Source organism: Miniopterus natalensis, chromosome 1 (assembly GCF_054644295.1).
Source record: "Miniopterus natalensis isolate mMinNat1 chromosome 1, mMinNat1.hap1, whole genome shotgun sequence".
Taxonomy (NCBI): Eukaryota; Metazoa; Chordata; class Mammalia; order Chiroptera; family Miniopteridae; genus Miniopterus; species Miniopterus natalensis.
Window position 1 is genome coordinate 62,645,721 of NC_142081.1, and position 25,387 is coordinate 62,671,107.

The following is a 25,387-nucleotide window of genomic DNA, read 5'->3' on the forward strand; positions in this document are numbered from 1 at the left end:
TGTTCCATCTCATGGCACCTCTGTTTCCACAAGTACCCCCATAATTGTGGCAGCAAGGGGAGGGCCTGGGGAGTTCATATCATCAGTGAACTCTTTAGCCTGCAAACGGCACATGTCCCTTTTATCGTAGTCACATGGCCGTGCCCAGTTCACGGGGAAGAGAAGGACAAGAGGGGCTGTGAAGCATAGGTTTCCATGTGCATAAAAATGAGAGGAGAACCCAAAATAATAGTGAGCATTTGAAATATCCACAAGATACAAAGTGTTTTGATGGCAGTGATATAGGAATAAAGTGGATCAGAAGCCAGTGTGGTGTGGAGAGTAGTGGGATGTAAGTTGGGAAAGATCGGTTGGGCCAGGTTGTGAAAGGCCTTCGGAGGCAGGCTGGAGTCTGTCTTCTTCGTGACATGGAGCCATGCGAGTTTGGGGAAGGGTATGAATGATTTGTGTGGTATCTTGTGTGGGTGCTGCCGGTGATTACCGGGGCTGACTTGTAGTAAGTTTTAGGGCCACGAAGACCAGTGAAAGATTTTCTTCCAAAATGGCTCAGTATGAAGTAACACCCAAATCCTGGTGTTCTGGGGAAAACGGGGGATACTGTGCTAACTCACCTCCCCCCGCCTGTGCCCGTAAAGATTCTCCTTGCACCGTCTCTCGCCCTATTTACCGGAATGCCCTTACAGAACCCGGTGCTTTTAAGACCCATTAACAGAAAAGTAAGACGCCAAATAACCACGCGTCACAGAAAGTATTTGCATTTGGAAACATTGATGATATTCATGAGCATTTGAAGCTTGTTGGGTATCAGGATCAGTTATGTGAGTGCTGCAGGATTGATGTGGGAAGCTCCGGCCTCCTGGCAGAGAAAGGGGACCGCGCAGGCTTTTGATTTGTGATTATATTGCTGTATATGAATAAACAAATAGCTGCTCTGTGTTATGTGCCTCATTACTATGTGCCAGATACCCTGCTAGTGCACCCCCAGCATCCCCAGTCATACTCGCTTGGCACAGAGGTGACCTTAAGGGTGTCTTTCTTCATAAAACTTATCACCTGCAGACTATATATATATATATTTGTCTGTTTCCTATATCTCCTATCAGATTATAAGTTTCATGAGGTCAGGGTCTGTCTCCTCCATTTACTGCTGTATTCCCAGTGCCTGTGACGGTTCCTGGCACTCAGTAACTGTTTGTTCAATTAATTAGCGACTTATTTAAGCCTCAGAAGACCCCTAGAGGTAGGCACCATTAATTTCCCTGTTTTATGAATGAAGAACCTTAGTCTTCGGGTGATTCAGTAGCCTCTTCAAAGGCTCACAGTTACTAATCCATGGAGCTATGAAAAGCCAGAGCCGTCTGATTCCAGAGGTCATATATTTTGCCACAATACTCTTCTGATACTATATTCAGATCATGGTATTTAAAAGCTGGTGTAAAAATTATTCTTTAAGAATCCAAATATTCAATATACATGCTTGAGCTGTTTCTCTGGCATTAATATATATTTATTGAAAACATGATAAATATTTCTATATGTACGAGAAAGTAAACTGACCCCTCCCCCCAAAAAACACCACAGTGTCTTGTGGAGCTAATAGAGGGTGAACTCGAGGAGCAAATTTGTTCACATGGGCCAAATGTTTCCTCCTGCAGAGTGGGCTGCCTCCCAAAGAATTAGCCTCTCTCAAAATGAATGATTAACCCCAGAATCCTGGCCAAATTCCCACTTGGATAGTCTAGGAACTGTTCAGAACTTGGAATCTGTGGAAATTAGCCTGGCGTGATTGCAGTCTCTGCATTAATTGTGATATAATAGAGTTTCTCCAGAGATCTGTGCATATTTTATTCTAATTTGTATAGATGGGTTTTGTCTCTTAAATTTTTTTAGGCTCTTCTTCCCCTCCTGAAATATGGCCTGAATTTCTTTATAAGGTTGTGTGTGTTTTTTAATTTTCTTCATGAATACCGTGAGCTCCTTTTTCCTTGGACTTGCCAAACCATTTTCTCGCTTGAAGAACTAGTCTCTCAATCATTATCACAGTGTTTTGCAGACATTAGCCACTAGAAGCTTCCAGATTTCTAACTGTCTTGTACAAATGCAGGTGTAGCCTGGGTAGAGACAATATTTATTCAGTGAAAATTTTCTAATTGTTTCTTTCAAATTCCCTGCCCTCAAGGAGCTTATGTTCTAGTGGGAGGCACACATGTATTTAAAATAACTGACCTAATGGTGGAACCATTTAGGACTGTCATGCTCAGCCTAAAATTATGGCTGTTAATATGTTTGGACAATTCTGTTAACGGATGTAGGCCATTTATTTGTTTTGGCCCCGAGCAGGTGCCATAATGTCACATTCCAGAGAGACAGAGAGGTATGAGTTTAGTTAAACTAAGAAATCATCCTGCTTTGGTGAAACTAAAACAAATACCTTAGAAATCCATCGTGTTGCACCATTTTGATGGCAACCGTAGACCTCATATCGTTAATCAAATCTTGCCAACATGATGGGATTATTTCTTTCTATAAGTTGGCCTTTCTTGCCTTTGACTCTGCCTGGATCACAAACAAGTGATAAGTCACTTATGCTCCCTGCATCCAATTCTTTACGTTTATCAAGGGAGATGAGACAACAGATCTGAGTATCAAGTGAGACGAGACAGCGGATCTGAGCCTTGTGCACTTAGAACTTTAGAGCTAATATTAGAAAAGTACTTTGAAAAAGGACAGATGGAAAGAGCTATAAATGCATTTGATAACGGATTTATGTGCTCTCGCTCTCTCTCCTTCCAACCTATTTCTACCACTATTTTCCAAAAAATTTCCCAGGGCTCCACCTGAAGTGTGACCTGATGGCACTGTAGCACATGTGTTTCCTGAGTCAGTTGAGTGTTTCCAAAATGTATCTACACTTTAAATTCAAATGTTTATCCACTGGGGTATGAAATCATGGAAAGTGTTACTGCCTCCGTGTGACATTCGTACACTTCTGCCTGGACTATTGTTATGAGTTCTGTGGGGCTTTCTGCAGGGTTTTCCCCCTATATCATAGTCAGTATGGGCCAAGAAATATATAATTCACTGTGGGGGGAAAACAGTTCAGATTTTCAATAGTGTAAATAAATTGACAAAGGGTATGCTTATGAATCTGGGACTTAAGAAACTTTCCATCCCCGTGCCATTAGCCTCCTCCCAGATCAGTGGTTCTAACTACTAATGTGAGAAGGTAAAAGCCTAAATGCTGAGCTTTCTCTGGCTTCCCTCGTGCGCTCGCAGTGAGGGACTCCATGCTTCAGTCTCAGGTCAAGCACTAAAAAATATTCATTCATTTATTCCTTTACCACATATTTATTGAGCTTCTACTGCTCTCTCAAGCCCCTTCCTAGAAGCTGGGCATACAGTAGTGACCAAAACACAGAAGTGAAAATTCAAGTGCTTATTAATAAATCCCATCAGAATGTTTCATTGGACATTTCTTGGGAACATCTAAATTTCTTCATTAAAAAATTACAAGAGCATTAGTCCACTGGGGTATTAATTGCTTTGCGAGAACAACATTTATCTTGTGACAGACTTGCTTTAGCATATAGCAAACTCCCTTAGTAATTCAATGTAGAGTATTTATACTTACTATGAATTGTATTCCCAGATGTCCAAGGGGTTAGAGAAAGTAATGTCTCCAGGGGGTGCTTCTAGGTTCTATCACATCTTTAGCATGCCAGTCACTTAGAGTGAAAAGGGAAAATGTGTTCGGAAACTTAAGGAAGAAACAGAGAGCTTAACCAGTCAAACGCCAAAACGCCAACCTCCTTGTCACTGCTCGGCCGTTCCTCCGGACACCTGGCTTAGTGAATATCTAGCCCAGGGCCCGGGGCTGTTCATCAGCGGTTATAAACTTGAACAGATATCACTGTAGTGAAAATGCACATGCATTTACTTACTCCCTTGTAACAGTATATTCCCAGGTGATTTCAAAATTGTCTGGTTAGGTTAGAAAGAAGATGAAGACCTTATAAAGTAGACGCTTTACACATTTCTTTCTGGATTTTCTTCTCATATTGTACACTGAATGAAAACTTTAAATGTTCAAATACCTGAACTGAAAAAGTCTTCCCAAACTTAGTTTCTGCCAGGTCAGACTTGACACTGAATGGACACTGATTGTCCCCTGGGACTGTCCAAAGAAGGAAAGTGGTCAGTCTAGTTTCCTCCAGCATCCAGGTCAAACCCAGGTCATGTCTTATATGGGGAATCAGAGTCATGAGTGAATGGTGATTTTTATACATACTCTTGACCTTTTTGAGATATTTTTTGGTTCCTCTCATTTACCTCTTGCTAAAAACTGCCCTCTCTTACCTTTCCAAAGAAAATGTTCGTATTTAGATAAAGCATGATTGCCTTTATCATGCTTTATCTAAATAAACCGCTGGGCGTGGCTCAACAGTTGAGCGGCGGCCTAGGATCCAGGAGATCAGGGTTTGATTCCCGGTCGGGGCACATGCCCGGGTTGCGGGCTCGATCCCCAGTCGGGGGCGTGCAGGAGGCAGCCGATCAATGCCTCTCTCATCATTGATGTTTCCATCTCTCTCTCCCTCTCCCTTTCTCTCTCTGAAATGAATAAAGACATATTAAAAAAAAAAATAGGTAAAGCATGATCAATACTTTATTAGTGTATACATATGAATACTACCTTGGATTCACTTAATGATTTTTCTGCTGAAATCTAAGGCCATTTGTAGCTTACCGCTTGCCATGTGGCAATCCTTAAGTGTTTTGCTAACTTCTTAGAGAGCTAAACCCACTCAGCTTATGTCGTATGAGGTATATTTCTAATTACTCAAATAAGAGTTTTTAAATTATTTAAATAGTTAAATGATGCATATGATTCAGTTAGTAACACATGAGTAGTGAAGATACCTTCAGACTTTAAACAGATGAAAAACTGAAAACTTAGCATTCTCTCTGGTCAACTGGTCAACTCAGCAGCTGCTGTCTGTATTATGGTGGAATATGGGTTAAACTTAAGTTCATCTGCCAAAGGTACAACACACCAGGCAGGTATCAAAAACATTAGAGGTCTCTGCCGATCATAGAAAAGCCACATGTGATATCCAAACTATTGAACAGCCTCCAACCATCAGAGGGATGCTCAGCTAATAAAACAAATGCTGGCCATACTGGTTTGTCCCAGTTGACCTCAGCTACATTAAGGTTTGTCCTTTTAAATTCCAGTTTTTTTGGAGCCACCATTTTTAGAGCTTCATAAATCCTTGTAAGAAATATTTTCATGCAAAAACAGAATTATTTCTTTGTAACTATGTAAAGATATATTTCCAAGTTCTAAGATCGGGAGGAATAAGAGGTAGCTATTGCTTTCTATAAAATCTTACCACTTAATGGGTTGAAAATATATGACCAATGCAGTAATTTCAGTCATATTTTTAATATGTTCCTCATTAATTCTCTGTCTTTTATCCAAGTTGATAAGCAGATGCAAACATAGTGGAGAGGTAATTAAAGCACTTTCTGCTGAGGTCAACTTGGCTGCCCAAGCTAAGAGGAGCCTTTTATCAATATTTTCTTATTTGCTGTCCAAATTAGGAAGAAAATAGTCACATACTAAGTAAGCTATAAACATATATTAGCATATATTCTCATTGTTTTGCCATGAAAACCTTTAATTTTTGTGTGCATATTTTCTTTAAGTTCATAAATTCCTAATTTACTTGGATTTAATTCAGCATGGCATTTAATTATAGTGGTAAAAGGCTAAATGCTAGAAAATGATTCGATATTTCAAAATTTAATTACTTTCATCTTTAATGAATGAATGTTTAGTCAGTAGGTATCCAGAATCATGAAAACATATTTTTATGTACATATATATTTTTCCATTTTGTTTGGTTATAACATGGAATTGGATGGTTTATGATCTTATATACTTAATTACCAGAAGAACCATATCTATCCTTAGGTACGATGAAAATACATTTTGAAGGTGTTTTCCTTATTGATGAGGTGATTGTTCTTAATAGAATTGGGAACTCACAAAGTGATTTTTTTTCATCTGCTTAGAAACACTCTATGTTTAAAGGATTTGTGTGTCCTAACAGGGCCAGTATATGCACAAAGACAGATAAATGTCATGGTGGTGCCTCAGTCTGTCTCTGACTTTCGCTAAACAGCCTGCTCTAAAAAGGGGAAGGAAAACAAATTGATAAGATAAAACTGTGGGGAATTCCAAAATAAATACTGTTAACTGACCTTTTTGATGGCCCAGTTAAGAGGGGTTTTTAAATTATTATTAGAATATCAATTGGATGTTTTGTTTACTAGTACAGTGTAATAACTAAAGTAAACACTGGGGTAATCTCTTTGTCTTTTTCATGTTTTGAAATGATCTGATAATGATCTTTCTCCCGTATTTTTAAAAATCAGACTCATAGATAGAGAGCAGGCAGACTGCGCTGGTGGTGGGGGTTGGGTGGGGGGAAAGTGGGGGGTGTAGGGATTGAGGGAAAAAGATAAAAAAAGCGAGAACACTCATGGGTATGGACAAGTGTGGTGATCTCAGTGGGGAGGGGGGAGTGGAGAAGACAAGAGGTAACAGAGGGGATAAATGGCGATGGGGAAAAAATAGATTTTTAAAAATAAAATTACAATTAAAATTAAACATAATAAATTGTGGTTTAAACTTAAATCAGATAAATCCCCAAACATTTTAAGACTATAAAGACTATAATTAAACAGGAAAAAAGTCAAGTTTTTCAGCACACCCTCCCTTTTTTAAAGTATGCATCTAAGTATATAGTTGTATCCAGTGCTCACTTACATACGAAAAGAAGCTCTGTATTAGAAAAAGAAGCCAGTTTGCAACCTCTAAACCCAGTTCCTAATGCTAGTTCACTACCCGGCGTGCAAGAGGTATCAATAAATGCATGCTGGATTAATCAAGTGTGAGAGTACAAACAGGTGAATTCTTACACCGTAGAACATTTTACACCATCGAGTTTTCCTCTTGGTGAACAGTCAAATAAAAGAATTAAGTCTTATTACGGAGTTCCATTTCATTATAGCCACCCTGATTGAAACCTTCAGAATTCGGGGTAAGAAATGGTCACCATCGAGGTTCTCTTTTTAACTACTACTCCCCTTCACAAGAAGTCATTAGTTTACAGCTACTTCCTTCTTGTTTTTATGACTTTTCAACTTATCATTCACCCCATGCTCTTATCCTGTACTGTGAGATGAGCAAAGAAGATAATATCCACAACATTTTCATTGCTTACTCCAGAGATAATAACCTTTTTGAGAAAAAGATAACCTTCAGTTTCTTTAAACAACCCCTTCCTCTTTAAATCTAAGTTAGCATTTTCTTGTCAAATTGGACTTTGGGTGCATTTTTAAAGTAAATCGGACCAAATTATTTATAGCATAGCTCATGCAAATAAAAGTGACTGAACGTACTGGAATTATTTATTATAGCTTGTAAACTTGCTTAATAATTTTTTAATATTTACCCCACATTTTCTTGCGCAGATGTTGTTGTTTTTTTCATGTTATTAAAGAAATGTTGTGATGGGCTGATTGCTAACCCTCATTTCCTTCTAACTCAGTCTCCTGTGGCACTGTGTCTGAACCTGTTAAGTAGGATTGTTGTCATAAGATTAGATAAAAGTATCTTAGTTGTCTAGACATTATATAACTCTCTACCACCTACTTCAGATCCTTGTTTTAAAGCTACCCCTTAGCCTTTTAAACAGGGAGAAATTAAATGTTAATTAAAAGTCTCATCCACTTATTTCTATTCCACAGCTCCTTAGTGTCACCATCTGAATTTGCCAATTTCTACATATATAGAATTTTACTCTTGTTTTAAATAACAGCTGATTTTCACTGTTTCATGTTTGACGTGGGCAAGAGGTTGGTATTATCTGCTTCTTTGAGTGTCTCCTTCCTTAAATCTTCCTTCTCATTTGCTATCTAGTGTTCACCTCAACCAGCTTCCCTTTTCTTTCATTTCAAAATAGTATTTTTAGGATGCAAAGAATTCACTTGTTTGCATTCTCAAACTTGATTAATTGAACATGCATTTATTGATACCTCTTGCACGCCTGGTAGTGACCTAAATTCTGGAGATAAAATGTGGATAGCCAGTCTCTGCTCTCAAGGAGCATGGAATCTAAGCGGAGAGATAGACAAAGATGCAACGTATTTGCAATGCAGCGTGGCAAATGGAGAAAATATAGGGTGACTTAGAACTTACAGGATATGGATGCTAAGTAGGTTTTACAGGATAAAATCTGGCTATTGGTATCTGTAGTTCCTAGGTAGAAATAAAATGTTCCATAAGAAGTGTTCTTTGAGATTATATGTGTGAAATTTCTTGCTGGGAAAATCAGAGCCATCTTAAAAAAGGAGGAAGCCAGCTCAGCCTGAGCAAGCCACGTCATCTCAGTTGGCCTCAGTTTCGTGAGGCATGAAGTGAGAAAGTTTGAATTAGATAACCTCTAATGTCCTTTCTAGTTCTAAAACTATGAGTCTGTGAGTTTTTCTTTTGCAGTTCACTGAAAAATCTAAATAGCTTAAACCTGTTTTGAAATCTATTTCAACAAATGACCCATAAACTAAATAAGCACAAAATTCAATTTTTTGGAAAAGTGGTCTGGCTGTAGAACTGAGTGGCCCCATAAAATATTAATTTGGTCATAGTGTGGAAATGTGAAATGATCGTTAAATGAGTCAAGGCCTTATTTGTGGCCTTTGGCTCATTTGGTAGGATTACCCATTAGCCACGTAGGCAGCATGACACGCATGGCCAAGCAGCTCATGGGAGCATCCTAACAAATGTTAAATAAAATTATCTTTCCCTAGCCTTAGGAATATATTTTTATTATTTTCAAAATAAGAGTTTGCTCAGCTTTAAAGTCTCAGTCGATAGGATAATAATTACAGTAATTATACTCATCCCCCCTTATCTGCAGGGGATATGTTCCAAGACCCCCATGGATGCCTGAAACTGCAGAGAGTACCAATAGAACTCTATATATGCTGTTTTTTTCCTGTACATACACATATATGATAAAATTTAATTTATAAATTAAGCACAGTAATAGATTAACAATAACTAATAATAGCATAGAACAATCTTAACAATATGCTGTAATGAAAGTTATGTGAATGTGGTCTCTCTTTCTCAGAAGATCTTAGTGTACTAGAAGTGCTCACCCTTCTTCTTGTGATGATGTGAGATGATACAGTGCCTATGTGATGAGATAAAGTGAGATACTCAGAATGACCTGCAACTTAAACTTATGAATTTTTTATTCCTGGAATTTTTCCCTTAATAATTTTCAGATTGCGATTAACCACGGGTAACTGAAATGATGGGGGGACGACTGTGTATTTGTTGTGCTTAAAATTCTGACTTCTTTCTGCAACTGTTTTCTAATGTGATTTTCTAATATTTTTTTGTCTTTTTGGAAATTTAGAAGTTTGGAAGTTTAGAAGTGTTGATGGTATCTGACCATCACTTAATTTCATCACTCCTACCCATATGAACTCCTTCTGTACCTTCAGAATATGTGTATGTAACGTTTCTCCTTGCAGATGCAAAAAGTGTTTCTCCTTAGTCCCAAGACACTTAGGTTTTTCCCTTAACATTGGTTTCATAAAAACTCCTTCTCAATTTTTCTGTTTTACCTATATCTTGATAATAATAAATTTAATAACTGTTCTTAAAATCTCTGTACAGCAATCCATCAGTCTCATTCAGTAATCCTTTAGCTTATCTGCAGAGATGTGTGTTTCTCTTTACTCTTTTTAATGAGGCCTTCCTACCATGGCTCTAACTATCAACCAGACATGCTAATCTCTTAGGATCTGGCTATTATTAAAATCCCTCAAACCTTTTCTGATTTTAGAAGATGTGAGTGTTATAATTCAATCTATTTTACTTCCATGTGAACGCAAATGGAAATGAATTTCCTGAAATAGCCACATTTCCTTCCTCTCAAATATACATCTGGCATTTTTTTAAAAAAGAAAAAAAACAGCTAATTTGAATCTGAAATCTGGATTTTCACGACACTAAACATCTGGAGGGAAAGTGAAAAATCCAGTAGATATTTCCACATATCCAAATATTGTGTCGGGAAAACAGTTAAATGAGCGTCTGGATTTTTCCTTTTTTATCTGGGTATTTATGACTCATATACAGGGCACCATCAGTTCTTTCTAAGAGAAAACTATCAATTTCTGAAATAATGCATTCGCGAACAAGTATTATTGAGCGCCTGTTATATAAGAAACACTGTGTTAAGTGCCGTAAAGGGTTCAAAGTTAAAGTCTTCAACTTTGTCCTCAAATGACTTGCAGTCCCGTGGGGGTTATAACACACGTGCACATATATGCGTATACACGGGAAAGCACTGTGGGATTCGCGGGTGGGGCGGGGCGGCTACTTCTGGGGGGTCCCCTGGCCCAGGGTTTGGACTGGCTCTGATGGACACGCCGGGACCGTGGAAATGGAAGGGAATGTGGTGGTCGCCCACTATTTGACATGCGCTCTCCATCAGCAGTTGGGAATTCTACCAAAATCAAACAGCCCTAAATTAGTCAGATGATAGAAACAATTTTTGTGTCATTTTGCATTACCACGGCCTTTGGTTTCTCTACGGTTTCTGAGTCAGTGTTTCTCAGGTATTTTGGTCAGTCGACTCCAATTCATCTCCCTTCAGAGTTTTAGCTTTACACAAGAAACAGACTGAAACGGACTCTCTGTATGGTCAGTTTAAGAAACATTATAAAAGCTGTACCTTATATTCTGCTTTCCTAATTTAGATACAAAATTTTCACAGCCCCATCTGCATTGCAGGCTTCAACCTCTGTCTTCCAAGCGAGGTGGGTTTTTAATCTATTGGGATCACAGCTCTGATAAACTAATTTTAATCCCAAATTTTAAAGATTTTTGCCGTGTTTGATAAGAGCTGTAGGTATAGATTAAATCAAAATGCTTCATTTTATTCCTCTTTTTCTTCATCTTTTCTTTCATTCTTTTTTTGAACGATAAACAATCATTTTTAGCTGGAGGCAGAAGAGGAATAAACTGAGAAAATTCCAGATAATCTTAATTGTGCCATGTGTATTAGGACTCATTTATTGGCTCAAGTAACTGATTTTAGGTAAAGCTGGATCCAAGTGCAGAGAAGACATCAGAGACCTGTCCTTTATATCTGCGGTCCCGCTTTGCTGGCGGGGCCTCATTCCCAGGCGGCCCGGCGAGCGCCAGGCGCCTGCTCCGCTGACTCAGCAGCCCCTGGGCCTGACAGCCCGCGGCTCCCGTTCGCCTCGCCTGGCTGGGGTCCGGCTCTCAAGCAGCTGCAATGACCGGCTGGGTTGATTGGCTCTGCCGGGGTCACCTGGCCACCCCTGAGCACACCCCGAAAGTAAAGTCAGGGTACTATTACCAAAAGAAAAGGAACTGCTGCTTCAGTGACAAACTCAATGTTACGGCGGGAACCTCGTCCGTAAATGTCGGAGAGCAGGCGGTTGTCTCAGCTCTCAGCACGGCCTGTGTCCATGACCCGGCGTGTGTCCCTTAACCTTTGTGAGTCTCGGCTTCCTCAGCTGCGTAAATTAGGTCCCAGGCCAAGGCTCTGTCTAAAGACCTTTTAACTCTAATACTTTGTGGTTCTGATCTCAAGAGCTATAGGCAAGAATAAGACACCCAGAAAAGGCAGAGATTTGCAAATACTAACACAAAGCAAAAGATACGTCATAGCTCATGTAGAAGGACTTCAGGCATTAGTAGGAAGTTAGCTTGGCCGTAGAAGAGCAAAGGGCTCTTTCTGCATCCCGAGGAGTGATCGTAAGCTCAGGCAACTCGAGAGGGTGCACTCGCCTGTGTGTGTCTGAGAGAGTCAATAAGATTCAGAATTCACCATCACACATTTTATTGTTATAATCTCTATAGATATTGTATAACCCGTGTACAGCTTCATTAATCTCTTACTTTTACTATTATAGGGACTGGGTCTTGTTAAAGTTGACAGAATTACCAACAAAGCTTGAATGAGAACTTGTGTCTATTTTTTTTCCATTCTTTTTTTTAATCTTTATTATTGAGAGTATTACAGGTGTCAGTTTTCTCCCCTCCATTGACCCTTTCCTCCCTGCTCCCATCCCCTCCTTTGGCCTTCAACTGCACTATTGTCTGTCTTTGTCCTTGGGTTATGCATATATGCATATAAATTCTTTAGTTACTCTCTTTCCACACACACTCCCCTCCCCTCTGAGATTCATCAGTCTGTTGCATGCTTCCATGTCTCTGGATCTATTTTGTTTGTCAGTTTATTTTGTTCATTAGATTCCACATATAAGTGAGATCATGTGATATTTGTCTTTCTCTGACTGGCTAATTTTGCTTAGCATATTAATTGCCAGATTCTTCCATGTTGTCTCAAAGGGTAAGAGATCCTTCTTTTTTATAGCTGCATAGTGTTCCAGTGTATAAATGTACCACAGCTTTTTTTATCCACTCATCTACTGATGGGCACTTAGCTGTTTCCAGATCTTAGCTATTGTAAATTGTGCTGCTATGAACATAAGGGTGCATATTTTCTTCTTGATTGGTGTTTTGGGGTTCTTTGGATATAGTCTTAGAAGTGGGATCACTGGATCAAATGGCAGTTCCATATTTAATATTTTGAGGAACCTCCATAGTGTTTTCCATAGTGACTGCACCAGTCTGCAGTCAGCAGTGTACTAGGGTGCCCCTTTCTCCACATCTGTCCCAAGCACTTTCTGTTTGTTCATTTATTGATGGCAGCCATTCTGGCAGGTGTGAGGTTGTACCTCATTGTCATTTTAATTTGCATCTCTCTGATTAGTGATGCGGAGCATCTACAAATACTTAGGGAAGAAATACAAAAGTTTAAAAAAACCAAGGTTTCACCTTCAGGAAGTTATGTTTAATAAAGACAAGCTATGCAAACAAGACATGACAATGAAAGGCTAAAAATTATAAATACCAAGTAAATTGCTATAGGAATTTGGTGAAAAGGAGATTGCCTCCAACTATGAAGATATGATGGGTTTAATATATCTTAATGTTTCCTGTTTTCTTCAAATTTCATTTGTAGTGTATGTTCTAGTCATAGCACAGGAATTTTATTTACATAAGAAAAAGGTGTTAAATCCATGGGCATTAAATACATTTGACATTCCAGAAAGATAGGTGCTCATGTGTTCAGGGTCCTCAGCACATCTTGCACCCTGGTCCAGGAAGCATGGTCCTAAAGCTATAAGAGATATTGGCCCAGTGTGGTTTCATTTTCCGTCTTAGGGAAAATGCTTAGAGGTTTTCATACACAAAGGGCATCATCAAAGTCAAGGTCACCTGGGTTAACTGTATAGAATATATGGTATCTGGGAAGGGAGTGAAGAAAAAAAAGAGGTACTGGTAGTGCTCACCTTCCAAGTATTCGCTCAGACTAAGATCCTGCCCAACAAGTTACTTGATCATTTGTCTTAATGACTGTATTCCATCACCGCAGAAGTACTTTGACAGGTGGCACATTGTTCTTCAAAGAACTTACCTAGTAAACTTTATGGACCAGTCAGTCACACTCATCAGGTAGGAAAGTAACTTAAGAGGCAGGACTGAGCCTAGTGATGCCCTGCTTTTAAAACTATCCAGTGAAAGAGAATATCTCATTGCACAAAAAAGTTAAATCACTATTTTTTAAAAGATGATGGAGTGTATAAATTATTTATAATTATAATAAATTATAATTTAAAAATTGATATTGGATTTTAAAAAATTATTAAAAGCAATACACATGCACATAATATATGAGACAATACATAACAATACGTGAGTATATAAACAAAAAATAAAAGCCTCCACCCCATGCTCTATACAACATGAACCACTATTCAGTGTGTATTTTTCTAGATCTTTTTCTTGCACGACAATCATAGACATGTGTATCTTAAATTTTATTTATTTGTTTATTATTTTATGAATTGGTAATACATATAGTTCTGCAACTTGGGTTTTTTCACTGAGCAATTTATGGGAACACCTTTTCATGCGCACCTCACATTTTATCTAACTGTGATCCTGTTAAAAGACACTTCGGGTATTTCTAATTTTTTATCCTTCCAAATACTACCTTTTAAAATTTAGTACGTACTTCTAATTCATGGGATGATTAAAAGTATCACTTGAAGTATTTTTAAATGTCAGCATAGGTTTTTTCAACATAGAATAAAGTTTATGATAAGTCCATTGCAGTTTGGACATCATTGGAGAGGGATCAATCACAAAAGAAGATTATTATTATTATTAAGTGGTTTCACCCATGTGTTCTAAGGATATTGTAGATCTAATTCCATGCACTTGATGAACCAAGTTAACCCCAAAGGGGGCAATGTGGGGGTAAAGAAGAAGGCCGAAAATCAGTATTTTCATTTTAGTCGAAGTAATATGATTAATAGGGTTACATGAGTTTCAGGTGTGCGTTATACTTTGATATCTGTATATACGATAGCATGCTCACCACCAAAAGTCTAGTTTCCATCCCTCACCATATATTGGATTCCCTTTACCCACCCAAGGTCCATATCTTGAATAAAAATAATACCTACTTTTAAATGAGTCTCTAAAAAGGCCATTAAAAATGGTCTTCTATCTATACTGAGTCATGTCTCATCAGCTTTCTGAGCAGTTGTCAGTCATTCAGAGTAAGAGGATCTTTGTGAATCATGTTTTCTGTTCACCGTGGCCGTAGAATTATGTGGGGCTGTGAAAAGCTTTGACCTACGCCTGTTCTTTCTTGACGAAGGGACTCATCATCGTCGCTATTGTGTTACACTGTGTGTTCCTACGAGTAAGCTGAGCCACCTCTGGGCCACTGGACCAGAGAGGGTTGGCCCCCAGCGGTGAATAGACTAAACTATAGTCTTTAGTCCAAGAATATGGAACTTGACAACAAATTACTGCTTGTGGTCTACTTCCAGTTTTCAAGTGCAAACATACCGACGTTTATTTTAAATTCGAGCCAGTCAGACATTTAGTAATACACATCAAAGGCGAAGTGAAGGCTTCCCATGTTTATTATTTCAATATGATGTCTGTTCTAATAAAGTGGAAAAATGCGTATGATGGACCATGTAGTAGAAATTCTCTAGCTCCACAGTTTGGCCTTCAAAATATACATATATTTGTAAATTAATCCAAAACACATTGCCGCAACTCCAGTTCCTCCGCAAGCTGATTGTTTTCCGTCCCTTTTTTAATTTTAGAAATGGAGTGGCTGTCTGCCAGGACACTTCCAGATAAACAGTCCACTTCATGTGTAAAAAGGGGCATGGCGTCATGAATGTTCAAAAACCACAGACTGCTATTTAAATAAGTTAGACTTATCATGGTCTTCCCTATTAATTAAAAAAAAAAGCCATCTGTGCAAGGTGAATTTTGGTAAGGTCCCAATTTTTTTAATGATTGTGGGTAGAATTTGAAAATGCTTTTCATAGTGAAAGTGCAGCCCAGGGATTCCCAAGATAAAATACAATGTTTATGTAATTTTGTGGTCATTTGACTACATTTCTAATAAAACCCTGGAAAGAATTCTTGTTATTCAATCAGAATTTATAGCCATACTTGAACGGATTGGCTCTCCAGTAACATCACCTTTCTACTCCTCTACTTTCTTAACATCCTAACTCTTGATTCCATCTTAACCTTTTCTGTGTATATGTGTCCCTGCTTCACTTTCTCTCTCTCTCTTGCACACACATTCACTCACACACACACACCACAGCCCACATTTTGTCAGGTCTTGGGCAGATGCATCACAACAGTGAGCAGGACTAAACACACAAAAATGAAAACACGGCGTAGAGAAACAGCACACCGGACGACAGTTCCAATGCAGAGCTCATGTGACAAGTCCTCATTCTACTTCTGCCGTTTGCAGAATTTATTTCCATTGGGCAAATAACCTATAAACCTAGGCTTTCAAAATCTTTGAGGGGCCGGTAGTCACAAGGTGCTCCTCCCTTGCATTTGGCAGGAAAACCCAGGGCAAGAAGGATTGGGAGATTTTTTTTGTTGGTGGTGGTGGTGTCATTTGTGCCCCAACCTGTGTTTTCAGTCAATTAAAATTTGTACCCTAGCCTTTTCCAGTTTGAAGCCACCCCAGCGTCTGTGATGAGCAATCCTGCTTGTTTGTGCAGTCATTCATTATCTCCATTACCAAAAGGAGAATAGAGGACAATTACATTGTTTGGACGAATCAGAGTGTTAGGAGGAGTATTTGTCATGGTGGCAGAGTACAGCACCTGACAGGCCACGATTGATGGCCAGGAATGAGTGTGAGTGGCCAAAGCAGCCTCATAGGATGCAAATTACCGACTGTGGATTCCAATTTATCCTGTTCATTTTTCTTGCCCGTGCTGAAGACCATTAGTGGTTTTTGAAGCAGTGAAGGGGTCATTACTAATGTGGGTAGGCTCGAAGCAGGAGGGGGAAGGAGGGGAAAAGCCTTCTGTAATTACACAGCTTTCAGGAACGGGCTGGAGGCCCTCGCCAAAAAAGTGTCAACACCTCACAATCAGAAAAATTTATTTTCATTTTATGCTTAACCCATATTAACTCAACATTATCATCTTTCTTTGTTAACATTTGCAGAATATTAAAAGCCTGGCTTCTATATTAATACAGATCTAGTTAACCCCTTTTGCCATAGAGGGGATTTTGTTTAACCTACTGGCATTTGGGTTTGCTAATAAGTAATTGCACACATTTTGGATAATGCACGCTATTACGGAAGATGAAATACCTGAAGAATAAAATCTTAGATGATTGGGAAACATTCTCTCTGAAACACTGAAGTGATTAGAATGCTCCGAATGGAATACTCTGTTGTCCCCAATGTCACCCTTTCACAATATTGATGGGAAATATTTATTACCAAAGGCTTTCTCGTTTATGAACCACTTTGACATGCTGGATGAAAGTTTACTTTTCTGTTTAAGAAAACCAGGGAATTTAGAGCAGGGACCTAACAGCCATGTTTTAGAATTATGTACACACCATTACAGTGTCTCAAAGTACATGTATGGTTCTAAAATAACAGTCCTTGGTTTCAGAATGGCAGGAGAAAGTGGTTTGAATGGTTTGCTATAAATGTTGGTGAATTGTGATGAAAAGTAAAGAATTAAAAAATACTAAAACCTATGGCTTTATTCTCTCATTGCCATACTTAAGGGTAAAATGTAAAATTTCTATATGAAACATTGCACATAATTGGCTCCTTTTGATGTGTGGTCATTGTGTGTGACCCATTTAACCCAGAGCAGTAACCAGTGAAAATGAAAGAATCTCCCACTGTCCCTCACAGGAGTGAACAGAAACACTGTCAGTAAACTCTAGTGTTATCGAATCGGTTGCCATGGCTTCCAAGAATTGTTGTGATTATATATTATCTCACTTTCCAAACTTTGACTGTCAGTAACCTCAGATTAACTGAGAAATAATGATTATATTGAGCCATCTCGCAAAGATAACATAGAGTGAGGGCCTTCCATCGGTTTTCTAGGAAGCAAAGTTAAACGGGCCCGAAACTAGTTCCCTTCGTGTAACTGACGTGACCGTCGATCATCAGAACTCTGACATCATCAGAGGGGTGCTGGCCACCCCTGACCGATGGCAGGAGCTCACCAGCTGAAGCACCTCGTTTTCACTGCTGACCCCCCCGAGTGTGGTGGGAACCGGGGGGCTGCCAGTGCAGGTTTCTGGATCCCTGTCCCACATTCTCCACACCTGATTAAAAAAAAAAAGCGATGAGGAAAATCAAGCCGTAGACTAAAGAAATCACCAACGGTGGTTTCATTCTTAGAAGTAAGTGACTCTTTCTTGACTTCTGATACATCTTTTAAAACGTTTGTTTTTTCATTAGCATCCGTACCCTTCCGAAGAGCAGAAGAAACAGTTAGCGCAAGACACAGGACTTACAATTCTCCAAGTAAACAACTGGTGAGTGACCCGAAAATCAATGTCTTTCTCCCGTGGCTAAAATGAGATTTCTAAATAATTGTTTTCTTTTCTTTGTTTGTTTCTGAAACTGATGAAATTGAGGAGGATAACTTCTGTGTTTCTACCCTGAGGTGGGAAAGTGGTGTGTAGGGAGAGGAAAAGGTAACTAGGTCAATGGTTTTTGAAAGATGGGTCCCTCTTCGTTTCCCCTCTCCCTCTCTTTGCCCCTCCCTTGCTCTTCCTCTCCCCCTCACGTTTCCCACCTCTGATGCTTTACAATTCTCTAATTGAACCACAAATTCGGTTCAGGTCATTCTTGTTGAAAAGTGTGTGTGTGTGTGTGTGTGTGTGTGTGTGTGTGTTTGGGGTTATTTCCTGAGCAGCCCTCGTATGGAATTATCAGTGCTGGGAAGGTTTCTTTTGTCTGGGCTTTGAGGGGTGATGTATAGATGCCTGCTCTCTCTCTCTATATGTATATATATGTGTGTGTGTGTATATATATATATATATGCTAAGAGAAATGTATTTACCCTAATTTGGTTTTAACACAGGAAAAAAAATTTTTCCCATTCTGAGCTTTGTGATTTGGCAGATTGCTCCTGTGGAGGTGCATGGACCGTCCCCCTTTGTATGTGGCTTAGAGGGTAACTGAGGAAAAGGAGGGGCATAGGATTAAATAAAATGATCACAGTGGCCAGGAAATGATATAGGAATTACTTATCAAAATACTGGCCCAGGCTTTATCAGCAGCTTAATTTTGTTCAGTACATTCTTGGGGTGATGTTCAGATTAATTGAACTGACAGTTCTCTTTCAAAATTCAGGGAAAGTATTTGCACGGATTTCAGGCCTTATACAAACTTAATTACATGGAACTCCATTTTATCATTCTAATTCCATGTAGCAGAGGTTGTATTTACAAATGAGAAGTCTCTGCCTTTATTCACAGCTTTCCTTAATATATTTATCAAAGCAGGTTCATTTACAAAGTGCTCTATCTGTGGGACACAGGCAGGCAGACATTAACAAAGCTTTTAGGTTTATCAGGCTCGCTGCCTGATGAGCTACCCGAGGGTCAATTGATTTTGTGGTTCTGTGATTCATTTTTTTCTCATTTTTCTAGGATCACAATGAGAGACATGCTTGGAGAATTAGCCAGTTTGTCTGCCTTATCTGTCAGGCAATTTTTTTTTTTCCCAGGGAAGTCAAGCTACTTAAATTGGCCACAGGAACTGCCGTTATCTGACTTTAATGCACCCTATAGTGTGGATAGCATTTCAATTACACCAGTAACCAAAGCTTAGCTGCAGCCCTTTTCATGCCTAGTGCTGTACGGAAAGTGATGTGCCTACCTACAGAAGCAGAAAATTGAGTTGCCTTGCTTCTGTCAGGGTGATTAATGCAGAAATAAACTGCTAACCTGAAAAGAAAGGCAGAAAGAACGGATAGACAATACAGACTTGAATTCACTTTAATTTTCTCCTAAAGATTGGAGCTATGTACATTTAAAGATACCCTTTAGACCAAACACTTGGAATAAAGGCTGTAATCTCCAGACATGGATGTATATGTGATTATACGTTGATAGGAGCCTCGTAGTGTAGATACATATATCTCAACATATATTTTCTCATTTATGTTCCTAGCACAAGCTATCAGTGGTCTAAAACAATAAGAGAAATACATTCTGTGTTACCTATAGGAGACTTACTTGCCCTGCACATTATTTGATAACATGCTGATTACCAAACCGGGCCCCTTTGTATACGATGGTCCTCGATGAAGTTAATGTTGCTTGAGAATCACAATGTTTGTCAATTTAGAACAAGTTGAGGGAGGTTATGGTGGGATTTGGGGGAGAAATGAAGTATTTCTATGTTGATCTTTGACCTTGACTTTTGATCTTGCTCTTTTTGAAAGGGCTGTTCTGTTTCGGCCGTTTCCTGTGCTTTTTTGATATAGCCATTACATTAGAAGAGTGAGAGGCAAAAATCCTGTGTCTAAAAATGAGCATTTCTCACAATTAGACACCTGGCGGGAACCTGGAAAGAGATCCTTGTTTTCTGAATTCCTCTGAGCCCCTAGGCATGTACAGGAGTTCTGTCGGCCTGACAGTTTAGGATTCTTGTTTCTCTGTTATTTGCCGCAGAATGCCAAGGGTTAGGATGTGCCAGTCTGCTGCACGGAGATGCTTTCCATAATATGGCATAAACGTTGACACCTACCTCTCTGCAAAATAATTCCATCTTCCTAATTTTCACACTTGCTTCTGGAAAACCCTCTAATCCTGCCCCAAGGTCCAAATCTTAGTTACCAGCTACGGTAACTTTGATAATAAGGTGTGACTCATAAGCACAGTGCAGTGAATAGCCCTAAAAAACTACCAAGAACTTCACACTGGGACTGAATTTCTGGGGCTTTCAGAAAGAAATTTAAAAAAGAACAGCAGCTGCTTTCGCACATCTTGAAACTGTCCAAAGCCTTGATGAAGTCAGCTTCGAAACAGAGAAAGCCCTTCCAGTGTAATTTCAAAAGGCTTCATAATCGCTGTACTTAAGTGCCAAGTGACGACTAAGAGACATGAGAAGAGTGGACTATGAACTATTTCTCCAAGCCCCGAGAGCTCTCAGCAGAAACGCACAGGCGCCAGGGAGCTGTTCCTCTGCCTCATTCGCTCGCCTCTACTGGGGAATAAGACCCACTTCCCTGCCTGAGGCCGGGACTCAGGCTCGGGTGCTGTGAGGCAGGTGCCCAAAGAAGTAGAAGAGTCTGGAGGCACAGAGACCAGAAAATCGTGAAAGACTTCCTGTTGCAGTCCTGCTTCTCTTTTACCTCTTAAACTAGAAAGGCCAAGCGAGGTCGGGCAGCTGAGTGGCACTGTAAAGTAACGTCTATAGTAACAAGCAATAGAACGTGGCTCCGGACACTTGACGAGAGCAATAAGCAATAAAAACAGAGATGTTAAGACCAGCCAGTAATTTTAGAACAAATAAGCAAAAAGGAAGTTCAGGAGATAATTAAGGGAATTACAGAGTGTTTTATCTTAGCAGTCAATGTTAGAAAGTATCTTAATGGGCTTTCCCACTGTATTTACAGTAAGGAGTATGCATAAAAGTGGTCATACACCAAATCAACATGTGATTTCAGGAAAAGAGCAGAGTTGACGACACAAAGCCATTTTTTTCCTATGGGTAGCCTCACAAGTCCATAAATAGTCAGTCTCTAATTAAGACCCTTAAAAAAATGATATCCAGGTCTTCAATGTAGGCATTTAACTTCTAAAACTAATCACAAGGGTTAAGACCGGCTTTCTATGCTGGTTAGCTGGTGGACAGTCGAATCAGCTGTGAAACAACCAAAGTGCATGTATTAGGAGAGAAGAAAAGCAAGGAAAGGAATGTGTCTCTTCAATCTGAACAACTAACCTCTTCACGATGGAGAAGCAAACCTGATGTGATGTGGCTGAATCTTGATTAAAACTTGAAGGGTAATAGAGCATGGTAAATAAGCACTTAGACACTAGCACCAGATCCTGTGGTGTTAAAATTCTGGGTCCACCATTCGTCAGATGTTTTACCTTCTCACTTAACTGCTTTAAGCCTTAATGGGGACAGTAATCATATAAAACCTATATATCTGTAAGGCTTCAAGAAATGCTGCATGCTAACTATTCAGCACAGTGCTGGAACACACAATAGATGCTATTGTTAAAGTAGTTAAAAATAAGTAATTGTAAAAATGAGAGAGAAATATGATTATTTCATACAATAATATCAATAAGGAAGTCATTAAATAGCTTGCAGACTAGAATGGAGATTTTGTTCAAGGGCAAATAGACATTTAAGGGGAATAAAATTCTGGAGGAGACAACTTACTGTGCATGGTTTCTGTATTAAACAAAGATAGACTTTTGTAGTTTCTCAGATGATTTTTTTTTTTGTAGTTCTTTGATGCCAGGGAGGTAAGATTAGGGAGTCCTAGGAGGTAGTTGGTTTCAAAAAGCTGTGGAAGATAGACATTTTGAAGGAAAGTTTGAGGTGTAAATGCTCTGGTATTTCCTCAGGAGGCATGCTTACAGCATTCACTGACAAAAGACTTAAAAAATTTTTTTTTTTAATGAGGAAGTTTTTGTTTGAATAATTTGTTTGGATACATTTGTACATCTTTGACAATAGTAATCATTGAAATATGGCAAAGTTTAACTTTGACAATTAAAATCCCTTAAACTAAAAGTACTATGAGAAAAATAATGACATTTCCATGTTCTCATGTAACTTTTAAGTTCCTACTTCCAGGTTAATTATAAAACTCATGTCACCGCAGTAATTATATCCTATCTATATGCCAACAAGCGAAATCCACAGGGTGACTTATTGACAGAATACAGGTATACTTGGAATAAAGGACTTACTTTCTTGATAGGCTGTCTCCAGGGCCCCAAATAAAAATGCATGAAACTTAAATTTCAAAGAACTCTCCAGTTGAAGGTAGTTCAGAGACTTCCTTTGTGTAATAGATTAAATGTCCTTGTATGGCCCCTCGAACTAAAGATATTAAATGTCTGCGTCCTGTTTGCTCCACCTTTTCATCAATGGTCTTACAACACTCTCTTTAGGTCTAATAGCTTTTAATAATCAGACCTCCACTTTGTAGAGCTGCCTCACGGAAAGGCAGAGTTTTGTTTTACCAGCTTCAGTTTGGCCACGTTGAATTTTTCTAGAATGTATAGGAGCTTGTTCCGTGGGGGCTAAGGCACTGTGCCCGCCGAGTTACCTTGGGAATCAGTTTCTCTTTCCAGCCTTCTTCCCTCCCCGCTTCGGAAGGCTCATTAACTACCCAGGTGACTGGTTTTCTTATGTGGAAACGGAATGATGTGGAGAACAAAAGAATTTGTGTGCGAAACATGCTGTAGGTTAAAAGCACTCTGGAAATAAAAGGGGGTATTGTGAGAAGAACTTCCCGGCCTGACTCAGGTTTGGACAGGGACAGAGTGGTAGCCTAGGGAAAGCAATCTTTCTTAGGAATCCATCAGTCTGGATAAATTTGGGAGCCCAGATGCTTTTCTTTGCTGCTCACACTTGAAGGGTAATAATAGTGTTCTAGGTGGGTTTCGAGACAGGGGTCAAGGTCAGGCCCCATGTCGGTGAGTCCCCGAGCCCAATTTGAAGCCTAATTCGTAGGAGGCTGGGTAAGCGGGAAGAGAGGTGACACCTCTTTAAGACACAGAAAAGTCTGTTCAAAGGCTTGTATGTTGACATTGCACTGCGAGGAGAGCAGGCACTGGGAAACACGTAATATTAGGACATCAAGAGTAAGCTGGGGATCGAGTGAAATAATTTTGTAGTAAACGTATGGAATAATTGGCCAGTAGTGCAGGAAATCTAAATGAGGTACGGAGACAGCTGGACACTTTTATCTCAAGAGAGAAAGGATTGAAGGAGAGAGTGATAAACCAGGGAGGTGGAGTCGAGATAAACCTAAAGGGAACATGCCTGCTGGACTGAATATCCTTTCTGCTCAGCAGTTTCCACCTCGGCCATTTATTAAACACATAGCTGCCGTCTTTGGTGATTATTTCCAAGTGACATCTATGTTGATGAATAAAAATCCATTTGAATCTTAAGTCAGATTTGCCAGGTGCTGGGTTCATTGTCAGCCTTGAATGTGCTGAAGCTGCCGATGCTGAGGAAATGAGTACAAACAAGCCTGCTTGTGAACTCCCTTTTGGGGAGCTGGAGGTGACATGCTTCCCTCTCCCATGGCACTTTATGCCAGAAAAACCAGGACCACGGAAAGAGGCAGAGACACCAGGGGGGTGTGCGGGGCCGGCAGTCCCCATGAAGTCTTCTGCTGCAGCTGAGTGTGTTCTTACCGACAGTAACTCATGGGGTGGAAAGAACCGAGTCATTGTCAGCAGTGGGGTTTCCAGGCCCTTTCCACCTCCACACAGGTTCCCATCACTCTGTCTCCATGGTCATGTTGTCATTTCTTAGGGCCCTGCAATTATGTCCAAGAGGAAAACCAAAAGGAGGTGGGAAGAGAGACTAAAAGACGTGAAAAGAAATGCACGCATGATTAACGTTTAACCAGAGGGGTTGCCCTGAAATTTAAATGGATTTCATTTTGCTCTGTCTACAGCAGAGGCAACTGAGGGTGATCAGGGCATTAACACATGACATACCAATTTTGAAAAAGAGGGACCGTCACCATGTTTTCCCATTTCACTTTTCGAAGCAGATTCGTGAACTCCCCACAATGATCTGAAAAATGGGGATATTTATTGCACCCAGGCAGCTGTGCCTCCAGCCCATTGCCATGTCACATCAGCATTCCTAGACACCTTCTACCCTGTAGAGGTGGGAGGACCATTCCAGAAATTGAGATTCAGTCCAAATTTGGGCAAGCAGCTGTGTTAAACAAAGGGAGTAGAGGGAGAGAGAAAGGAAGGGGATGCCAGCGAGTTACTCAAAGGGGAGGTTCGCCGCAATCCTTTACATTCAATTATACCAGCTCCTTTGTGCTTTTCCCTCTCGCTCTGCAAAGAAAGAATGAAATATGGTTTTCATAGCAAGCTGGCAGCATTATCTCAGGATGCATATTTCTTTGCTGGGTTGGAATGCCAATAAGGGAAGAAAAAAAGTCCTCATTTAGAGGAAAGTACAGTGCTACAGAGAAAACACAAAACAACAAAAAAAGGAATGCAACAAGTTCTTGAAGCAGTTCCAAAAATGCCCCTTAAAGAAAATATTTAAATGAGAACTTTTTTGAAGGTAACATTTCTCATGCTGAAAGTTAGCATTTTTCAAAATTCTCTACATATGGAGAGAACTTTGGCCCAAAATGCAGGCTATTTTGGATATTTGAAGTTTTAGAATTAGCCTCCTCTCTTTCATTGATAAAGACAATGAACTCCACAGACGAGTCCTGCGTCAGGCACCAGGCTCTACCTACTTCTGCACTTCATTAGGCCAGTATTTGGAAGAGAGACAAGGTTCGCTCGAATAAGTCCTTTATCCATCTCCATTGGCATGATCTACATGGTTTCTCAAAGTAACACAGAAACAAAAGTCTATATTTCAGTGGGTTGCATGCCTTAAAGTAGGGTGTTACTGACTTGCTATTTACTTATTTTTAAAAAGGAAAAAAGTGAAGATTATTCACTAAAAATATTACAACATTATCCTATAGCAACAGATTACTTTAAGTATTTTCTAACTTCAGTCACAGGTGGGCGAAGCGGTATTTTTTTAAAACTGTATTTTTAAAAAACATTTAAAAAAAAAGGAATTTTCAGATTATCCCATAACTTATTCCTAGAATACAGAAAATGGAAAGGGGTTTATAA

At 39.5% G+C, this 25,387-nt stretch overlaps 1 protein-coding gene across 2 annotated transcripts in view; it reads left to right on the top strand.

The window, feature by feature from the left end:
* MEIS2 (Meis homeobox 2) overlaps nucleotides 1-25,387 on the top strand; it is a 196,697-nt gene that overhangs the window by 120,336 nt on the left and 50,974 nt on the right. For both annotated transcript variants that reach the window (XM_087822380.1, XM_087822379.1), the window contains exon 9: nucleotides 17,967-18,043. In XM_087822380.1, coding sequence (XP_087678506.1) covers nucleotides 17,967-18,043 — 77 coding nt within the window. The remainder of the gene's footprint in view (nucleotides 1-17,966; nucleotides 18,044-25,387) is intronic.